We start from the raw sequence: 10,485 nt of genomic DNA on the forward strand, positions 1-10,485 counted from the left end.
GTTCTAGCAATTTGTACCAAACTCGGTATGATTATTGTGCTTGCCACATAAAAGCAAACCGTTGAAAATTGTTGAAATCGGTCTTCAATTACGGCCGCTTTTCATATAACAATAAATTTCAGAAATGCTTGAAATTTCAATATGTCGAAATTTAAGGACGCTAATTTACTTAAAATGTATACACCCCGGCTTATCATGTAGCGGTAGCTTTCGGCAAGGTGGGAAACATATCTTTAATACTTGCGCCGGGTATTTAATGTTCGGCTCCGCCCGAACTTAGACTTTCTTACTTGTTTTTTTTTTTAAATACGGCCAAGACATAATGTTACTCATACGCCACATCATACATCACCTTGCTCGTACATGCTCATACAAGGCATCATATGAGTAATATTTTCCAAGTTAAAGTTTGAATTTATTTTCACTCGAAATGCAATCCTAAAACGAAAATATCTTGGGAAAATTACGTGATCTAGAGAAACGGGGGCTAATTTGATGAAATCCAAAAATTAAGTTTACTTGTCTCGTCGCTTTTTTGTGTCATTTTAGCGTCCCCACAGTATAATAAAAGATGGCACTCCACGCCATTATGCCTCCCTCACGACTACATATGATTAGATATGAATTAGAAGGAGCCTTACCTCTCTTACGTCATGGAAGTAGTAGTTAAAGCTATCTGGACGAACCAAATTAAAACGTTTTTCATCAGAAAACACGATTTGGTACCACTCACTATTCCATGTCATGAGACTCCGAGCAAAAACACTGCGAGCATGCCTACGTGCATCAGTAGGTGGCGGCTTTTTATTTAGTTTTAGTCTTTTTAGATCATTTCCTTTTCTTACCATAGGCCGAGCCGTACAGTAGCTATACGCGTATTTAATTTCAAATTGGAGTGAATTTTCACTGCAGAGCACTTTGATTTTGAGGCTGCCGGAGAATTCTGCGCTCGCAAGGCTTAGTAATTCTCTGTTAGGCTTTGCCATATTTTTCACTAATTTGATGGATTTCTAAGGAAATGATATGCAACAAACTGATTTCTAGCGATTTTTTTCTGCTGTTTGCCTGCTTGTAAAATTGCTGCCTCGATAAGCCAATATTTTTACTGCACCACGACCGATTTTGTGTTATAAAAATAGAAAATTGCAAGAGATAACAAAATATACCTTTTTTAAGTTGCATAACTAATCGCATACTAAGCTTATAGCTTCTGAATATATTCTAGTGGTCGCCTAAAAACCAGATGTTTTTGGCGCAGACAAAGCGGAATTGAAATGTATCATAACTGTAAATTTCTATTGTCAGCTCTTTTCCCTTACATTTGCCTACGGCTCCGTTGTAACAAAAACAACAAGCGTTGTGGTGATCGCGAAGTCGGCGGTATATTAGACGGCAAAAAAAAAATCGGTACGGATTTTCCACTGGAATTAGAAAATCTGTTATATTTTAAGACTTGAACCAAAATATTTCGGCAAAATATTAAGATTTATGTGAGCTGGACCGATTTAAAAATACCTCAAAAAATTTTATTTTTGTGAATAAAAAAAGTTTTTTAAAGTATTTTTTGAAAAAGTCACCTCAGGTGACAAACTAGTCTAAGCTTAAAAAACTTGTATACACACATTTAACTGAAAATTTCAACGGAATCATAATAATGAGATTTTTGATGCTGTTTTTGAACATTTTTCAAACACTGGTCTAAGAAAAACTTGAATAACTCAGCCAAAACTTTACCGATTTAGATGTTTGAGGCATTATTGGAAAGGTATTTTCTTACCCTTTTTATTTATTTGCTAACAAACTTATTCAAAGTACGAAAGCGAAAGGTAAGATAAACGAGTTTCATTCCATGCTGAATTAAGATTTGTTGGTATTTGATAAAAAAAAATTGGGACGAGAATGAGTTTCTTACAAAGAAATAAAAAGGGTGAAAGAATACCTTTCCACCGATACCCAATAAGTCTATATCGGTAAAGTTTTGGCCTAGTCATTCAAGTTTTTCTTAAACAAACCTTGAAAAAAGTTAAAAAACAGCATCAAAAATCTCATTATTATAATTCCGTAAATTTTTTTTTTAAATATTTATATGCAGATTTTTTAAGCTTAAGCTGTTTTGTCATATGAGTTGATTATTTTCGAAAATACTTTAAAAACCTATTTTGATTCATAAAAAACTCTATTTTTGGAGGTATTTTCAAATCGGAGCAACTCACGTAAATCTTAACATTTTGCCTAAATGTTTTGGTGAAAGCCTTAAAATATAATACATTTTGTCATGCCAATCGAAAAACCGCAACTTTTTTTGATGATGCAGTCTAATGTATATATTTATGTACATAGGTACATAGCTAGATAGATGTTACTTTTCGAATAGGTGTCTACCCTAATTTAAATTTTTTCCAAATTAAATGTTTTCTTAAAACGCTTTCGTTTGACACTGATCTTTTAATATGTCATTTATCTTGCGTTCAGGTTAAATACATTGGTATTTTCAATCAGGTGACAACCTTCTTTAAAAGTATTTTCAAAATGAAATCTTTCGTATTTTACATATTTCAAATAACTGATTAATAAGTTAATTTTTATGTTTTATTAACACCTGGCAACTCTCCTAAATACAGTTCAGAAATAAAACTTTCTCAAACCCTTTTCAACTGACACCCATCTTTTAGCAATTCATTTAATGTATGTATTAAATAATTTTGTATTTAACTTTTTAAACAGATGGCAACCCTCTTCAAACACCTCAAACGCTTTTTAAATGTTCAGAATAAACTACAAATCTAATTGCCTTTATTCAAATTGAATATGATTTTTTAAACAGGTGGCAACCCTCCTACATTTAGTTTAAATATAAAGCCTTTTAAAAAACAGTTCTATTGTTACCCATGTTTTAATAATTGATTTACTTTTTAACTAATTTCAAAGTAGTTTTTTTAAAAAGTGGCAACTCGTCTCGAAAAAGAAAAGCCTATTAATTTCACACCTCATTTTTGAAAATCGAACGTACAATGCAGTTCTAAAAGTGCCTACGCGTATTGCATATATGTAACTATATAGATCTTCTTCCTATCATTTATGAGACAGCAAATGCGACAAGTTTCAATACTAACGAAGAAGTTGTTGCTATACATACACACACACGAGTACATACATTAATATCTATGCAGGATTGTAATTGCCATACTTCTAATCAAATATAACCGTCATATTTGAAGAAAATCGATCAGATATAATATAGTCAACAAATACAACGACAATGACAACAACAACAACAATTACGTTAGCATTTGTAATTGAATGGTGCATACTTGTCTATGGACCATTAACAGAAACCCGTAAATCCGAACTTGTGCTTTTGTTTGTGTTGCAAGACCGGCATTATGGGAGTCTGTCAATGTAAACAACGTGTTGATGGAACCAAAGAAAGAAAACAAAAAAAAACGACAATATTAGCAAACAAAAGAAGATATACATTCATATGTATGTAGATACCCAAATTTCAAAGGCAGATTTGCAAGCATTCCGTTTACCGGATGCAGGGTCTGGACTGGTTGGGCGGGTTGGTTCCAGCAGTGCAACATTTCTCTGGCAAATTGAGGTAGTAGGTTGTATAGTAGTATCAATGGCATGCTATACAACGTGCTAGCTTTCTTTGCTTGACTCCAAGCAGCGTTATGAAAAGTGAAAATATAAATAAAACAAATAAAAAAAAGTGAAGTGCGCAAAAATAAGTATATTCTTGTGGTGTTTATAAAAATGTAAAATTTAAATCCTTATTAAATAGTTATTTGCTCCAAACATACATGGTTGATGTATGTATGTATGTGTGCAATGCTAGTGTTCACCTTCAGTTGTAACACATTCATACATACATACATACGTATATTAGTATATTTTTTTTTCGTTTTTGCGTTGAGATGTGTTTGTATGGCTGATTCCCTGAGACCCTAACTTGTGACTTTTTACATCAGTTTCACAAGTTTTGATCTCCGGTATTGGCCGCAAACTTGCTGTTTTTGTGTGAAATTCGTAATACATTTATCTACATACATAAGTACAATGCCAATCATGCGTACATACTGACGTACCTATCTACATACCAACATACATACATACATACATACATGCCTACATGCATACATTTCTCATGTCATCTAACCAATGCATAATCATTTAACTGTATGTGTATATGTATGTATTTAAGTATTAATGAGTGTATGAAAAATACCGCCAGTGCAAAATCGAACTATACATAACATTGGTGTTAAATATTTAATAATATTTGTAATAATAAGTGGTGAATTTTTTAAGTGACCATTTTTATGAAATTGAAGACATTGTTTCTGAACAAATTAGCAGCTGTAATGAAAATTTGTATTTTAAAAGTGTTTAATTTGTATAAACGCTGTAGAGAAACGCACTATTGCCGAACTGGCTCGGTACTAGAGAATTTAAAATCGTAACTAGTACGCGATAATTATCTTTTCAGCGCTAGAAACTGGCGAATTTAACATTGCGTTATCCTACGAAGTGTCGAATAACTCCCGCTGCATACCTTTTTCGCTAGTACCGAACCAATGTTTGGGAAGCTCCTGCAAATAAACAAAAGGCGATAGAACCTTCCCTTAGGCTTGGATTAAAGCTGGAACTGTCGGCTACTGTCCCTGAAAATAACATCCCTGCATCCAGGGCCATCGCCAGGATTTTTTTTCGGGGGGGGGGGGGGGAAGCTTCTGGAAAAATATTTTATTTATTTTCACTTTTATTTTTAACATATTTTGATCAAAAGAAAAATACTGATAAAAATAAAATATTTCACATAAACAATAAAAAATATAATCGATAATCGCATGAGGCTATTGCCTGAAAATTTTAGAATGCACTTAGTGGCATTGTGCCACTAAGTTGGCGTAGCCAACTTATGTACAGTAGACTCATCACTCTCCATACAAAAAAAAAAAGCGGCAATGGACCTTCACCTTGATAATTTACCATGGCTTGCAGCAGTCTGAAAACTTGGATTTTGGAATATTGGCCAGCTTTTTCATCATTTCTCCCACTGTGCATTGTAACGATTTTAAGTTATTTTCAAAGAAATGAGTTTTTAATTTGAAACCAAATTTGTTTCAATGAATGCACCATGGGCCAGCAGTTAATCAAAAGTGGCGAAAATTTGACAAATACAAATAAGGGCACACTTAGCCCGAGTTTAAAAAAAAAATTGATTAATTATTTCATTGCTGGCAGATACTTAAACTTTGAAATTCTTTGAAAATCAAGTTCCGCCTATTTATAGAAAACACCATATTATTTGAATTGCAAGCATTTTATCCATTAATTTTCTTCAAAAGAAATATTTCAAGTTTGGGTGTCCTCTCATCAAAGACGACAAACCAAATTGTTAATGCTGTGATTGGCGCGACGAAAGCTCCACGACGAAAGTCTACAGTCACAAACGACACCTGAGAACACTCTCAATCGACTCTGAAACGTGCTTAAGCGGGAAACTTCTAACGGACCAGATATAAATGAGCAGTGGGAAATAATCTCCCGAACTCCTCGTACCGCTGTGTCTGGATAGAATCACCCACACAGAATCATTACAAGCCACCCTGCTGCTAATTCCCATGCCGGGAAAAGAAGGGGGAAATCGAGACGTAAAAAATTGTGGCAGAAATTCAGAGCGGCATGAGCGTGAATAGCTTGGGATGGTGATAGGCAGGAATGCGGCGCGAAAATTGCATCAAAATTTAACAATAGCGGCACAGGTGGCGCGTTTGACGAAGAAGAAGGCTCGACTACGTACACAATTCCGTATTTTGGGGGGAGGAAGGGAATTTTTTGAGCACGCCAATAATTATGTAACAAGGTTTTTGTCCCTGGGTTGTAATTGTTATTTCCTAGTCAGTTAGGTCCCAAAAGTATAGAAAACAGCTATTGTCGCAAGATAACTTTGCTTTTGTGACCATGGCAGCGCTTGTCTGCGTTTATTTTTATGCTTGTTTGTTGAAAACTGATACACGAGCGCATACAACTTGTTTTCTCTACATTTGTGTGTGTTAAAACTAGTGTTGGGCAGTATCGATTCCAAAAGTACTCAGTACTCGATGCTGAAAAGTATCGACAGTACCCGATGCTTAAAAGTATCGATACCAAAGTAGTAAATACACAAAAGTACTCGATACTGCCCAACACTAGTTAAAACAACAAAGTCGTCGCAATAAATTTTGCAACATTTTTGTGATTTATTGAGAGTTGTTTCTTATTTTATTACAGATAAATTCGTTCAAACATGGCTTCACGAGGCTGCAAGTATCCTGCAGATGCATTTTGTTATGTCTGCGGATATTTTATCAAAACAAGAGCGAATAAGTACTCTTTGAAAACAGGTTTTAAAATGTGCGAAGCTTACAATGCTTATTTCGGCATGCCTGTGGGTGATCAAGACAAATCCTGGGCACCTCATTTCGCGTGTGAAAACTGCAAAAGGACTTTGGAAGGTAAGACATTTTAAAACTATATTGCTTTGTTATGGGTAAAATAAATGTTTCTATTAACTTTTTTATTAGACAGTACTTTTCTTTTCTAATTTTTTTTTTTCAGGATGGTACAGAGGGGAAAAGAGAGCTATGAAGTTTGCTGTGCCAAGAGTTTGGAGAGAACCCACTGACCATTCAAGCAACTGCTTTTTCTGCATGGTGGACCCTTCCAAACGTCGGACTGGCAAAAAAGCAAGTCAAATCATGTATCCTGACATTCCTTCATCCATGGCTCCAGTTCCACACAGCTCTGACCGCCCCGTTCCTACTCCTCCAGAGAAAGAGCAGGTGTCTTCCTGTGAGAGCCCTGATTCCATGAGTGTGGAAGACAATGAAGGTGAAGGATTTAATTTACTAGCTGATAACAAAAACCCATACTATCCCAACCAAAAGGACATGAATGATTTGATCAGAGATCTTGGTCTAACCAAGTCCGATGCTGAACTTTTGACGTCCAGACTGATGCAGTGGAATTTGCTGGATCCTAGTGTTAAAGTCACATGTCAGAGGAAGCGTCACGAACTTTTTTCCAACTTCTTCATCAGCGAAGATGGGCTCTGCTTCTGCCACGACGTGACCGGTCTGTTCGAGGAAATCGGAATTGATTTCGAACCAAAAGAGTGGCGCCTCTTCATTGACAGCTCATGCAAGAGTCTCAAAGCCGTGTTGCTTCACAATGGCAACAAGTATCCGTCTCTTCCTCTGGCGCATTCAGTATCTCTCAAAGAGAACTACGACAATGTCAAGAAAGTGCTGAACGCATTGAAGTATGAGCAATATGGCTGGGAAGTGATCGGAGATTTCAAAATAGTGACATTCTTAATGGGCCTGCAAGGCGGTTACACCAAGTTTCCTTGCTTTCTATGCCTGTGGGACAGCAGAAACGACAGTGCACACTACAGTAAGCGTGAATGGCCACAACGAATTGAATTCACAGTGGGGAGGAACAACGTCAAGTGGGAGCCCTTGGTGGACCCCGAGAAGGTACTGATGCCACCACTCCACATCAAACTGGGTCTTATAAAGCAATTCGTCAAAGCTCTCGACAAAAATTCTTCAGCGTTCAAGTACCTACAAGACTTGTTCCCTAAGCTCTCTGAGGCGAAAGTTACAGCCGGTATCTTCGTTGGACCACAAATAAAGAAAATCTTCGAGTCTGAGGAATTCCCCAAGAAGCTCACTCGTGTTGAGAAAGCTGCTTGGATGAGTTTTATGTCAGTGGTACAGGGATTCCTAGGCAATCACAAAGCCGCAAACTATGTGGAGCTGGTCGAAAGTCTGGTGGAGAACTACGGCAAAATGGGCTGCAGGATGTCTCTCAAACTCCATATTCTGGATGCACATCTTGACAAATTCAAGGAGAACATGGGAGCATATTCAGAGGAGCAAGGCGAGCGCTTCCATCAGAATATAATGGAATTTGAGCGGCGATTCTTTTTAAAGCAATAAGTACTAGAGTAAAAAAAAAATTTATTACAAAAAGAAAAAAAAATCCGTTGCACGAGGATTCGAACTTCTGATCTCTATAATGGTAATAATAATAATATGATAAGTGTAGAAGTGCTTTCCCTCAAAAGAGCTTTTCACCATTTAAGTTGGCGCATGAGCTATTTTTGTAAGACTTTCATGCCAGAATAAAGAAAATCTTTTAAACTATTTTACTATTTTTCAATTGTCTTACAAAGGACTTTCGACTATCTTAGCCAGCATTGCCCTAGATAATTTCATATTTATTTGCTAAAGTTTTTCTTTTATACATGTTTGATGTGATTAAAATTAAACATTTTTACCAGATAAGTACGTATCTTTAAAGTAGAAAATGCGAAAAGTTTTCGATATGAATTTCAAAGTTACAATGAGTGGTTTATTTTTAATTTTCATACATACATACATAAACACACTCGAAAATATGTGTGCTTTGTAAGCTTTTTATAAAATTTATACATGTAGGGCAAATTAAATTAGTATAAAAAACGACGATTAGATGCAGCTATATACTAATAAATATATGTATAAATAACATTTTTGCAGTTTCACTTCCATACCAAGATATGTAGGTAAGTAGATATATAGTACATAGTATTTATGCATATTTATATATTTGTATGAGCGATTCGCTTAATTGCTGGACATTTCATTGATGCGTACACTTGTCCTTGGACTTCTTTTTACGATCGTCGCTTGAATTTGATCGGCGCGTACCTTGAATCGGCATATAAGGCGGTGTGGGGCTTGAGCTTTTATCTGCAATTGATAAAAAGGCAGCGAGTTAGCAGTGATAGGTACAAATTGAGCGCGCTGACGTTCAAATACATATATACCAAAAGTACTCGATTGCGAGTAGTTCATGCGTGGCGCTAGCTCATGTCTGTTGAGTAAATCATGCGAGTCAATGGAGTAGTTTTCTGATCTGTAAGAAAACGCGAAGTTAGATACTCGTAGCATACAACCTATCACTCGTTGTCACTCACCTGGTCATCGAATTGTGCTGCAACAGTTGCGCTTCCCCATTCGCGCTAATATTTAGCGAAGGGGGTCGCTGACCTGGCCGACAACTATCCACTGGCAGTGTATAGATATCATCGTCGACGCGATTAAGCATCGCATTGTTGTGGAGGCCGCCACCACCGCCAGCGTTCTGTTGACTATTCGCACTGCGTCGTCCACCCTCACGCGTCAAACTGCCATTGGTCAGTGTGCCATTCTGTTGTTGACGCTGCTGCAGCTGCTGCTGATTATGCAGCACATCAATGGGATTCGAGTACGCCTCCACGTCAATGATGTCCTCCTCCTCAACTGCCATTTGCAGGACGCTTCCACTTTGGGCACTTGGATGCGCGTTCGTGTGTGAACTGTTGGCAGCGGCTGTTTGCGAGGCTGCCGCAGCGTGTGTTGAATGTTTGCCAAAGGAGAGGCAGTCCTGTGGCAGCGGCAGTAGTGGCCCACAATGCATTCCATTCGTGAAGCTGCCATTTGAGCCGCATAGTGTGGTATGGCCCGCACCGTCCTTTTGTTGATGCTTGCGAAGGCGCACTTTTTCTTTGGCACGTTTTGCTTTGGAGCGCTCCTAAGTGTGGGTAATCATCGTTAATGATTTAAGGTACCGAAAGCTGTTTTTTTTAATACTTACACGCTCTTGCAGCATTTTGGCTAGTTCTTTATCCTGCGCTTCGATTGCCATCAGACGATCTCGTTCCTCTTGTGTGAGCCCATCATTCGCCTCCATTTGCTGTAGTCGACGTGCCAGCAACTGAAAAAATATCACATAAAAGGCGATATCCTAATTTTCAAACGTCACTCAAAGGAGATACTGTAGTGCAAATCTGCGCAAATTAGAATTCATTCCAAAAAAGTTCAGATGGCAAAAACATCGAAGATTAGCCAGAGAGAAAAGTAGTTAAGGAATAGAAAATGGAATTATGCTCAATGTCCCAGTCAATGATCGGCTCTCTTATCTAGGTTTAGGGGCATATGCATGAATATTGAATGCAAAAGGAGCACTGATGAATTGAGGTAGGCAAGAGCCTGTCTGGATGAATATGAAGCGTACGCACTGGATTGCTCTCTAAAGAGAAATTGATCGGAATTTCCTTGGACTGGCTGTAAACAAGTGGGCAGATATACAGACTTGCAAGAAATCAAGGAAACTGTAGACTGACTGCAACAGAACTAAGACCTCGGATCTGCTTAATAGATCAAGAGTAGGCACTTGCCTCTAGGCAAACATACGACAAAAATAGACAGACAAAATTTCTTGTGAAAATGACCAGGCAATAAGAATATTAGCTATAAAATACTAGGAAAATACATTACAACTCCACTAAAGGACCAAAATGGCGTCAAAATGTGTTAAGTGTATCATAGCCTATATATCTATAAAGCACTTCAGTCAACCCGAAAATGCTCTCATCTGGTATCTGGTATCGGTAAAAACTCAACGAAG

General features: G+C 37.3%; 2 protein-coding genes across 3 annotated transcripts in view; one reads left to right on the forward strand and one right to left on the reverse strand.

The window, feature by feature from the left end:
• The window catches only part of LOC118740943 (UDP-glucosyltransferase 2-like), a 515,118-nt gene that overhangs the window by 303,079 nt on the left and 201,554 nt on the right, over positions 1-10,485 (reverse strand). The gene's annotated exons all lie outside the window — the stretch shown is intronic.
• On the forward strand, positions 6,220-8,255 carry LOC118740941. Its single transcript, XM_036472706.1, has 2 exons — positions 6,220-6,503; positions 6,607-8,255. The coding sequence occupies exons 1-2, from the start codon at positions 6,296-6,298 to the stop codon at positions 7,989-7,991; spliced, it is 1,593 nt and encodes a 530-aa protein (XP_036328599.1). The 5' UTR covers positions 6,220-6,295; the 3' UTR covers positions 7,992-8,255.

This window comes from Rhagoletis pomonella, unplaced genomic scaffold (assembly GCF_013731165.1).
Source record: "Rhagoletis pomonella isolate Grant_MI unplaced genomic scaffold, Rhpom_1.0 Rhpom_scaffold_00006, whole genome shotgun sequence".
In the NCBI taxonomy this organism is placed as follows: Eukaryota; Metazoa; Arthropoda; class Insecta; order Diptera; family Tephritidae; genus Rhagoletis; species Rhagoletis pomonella.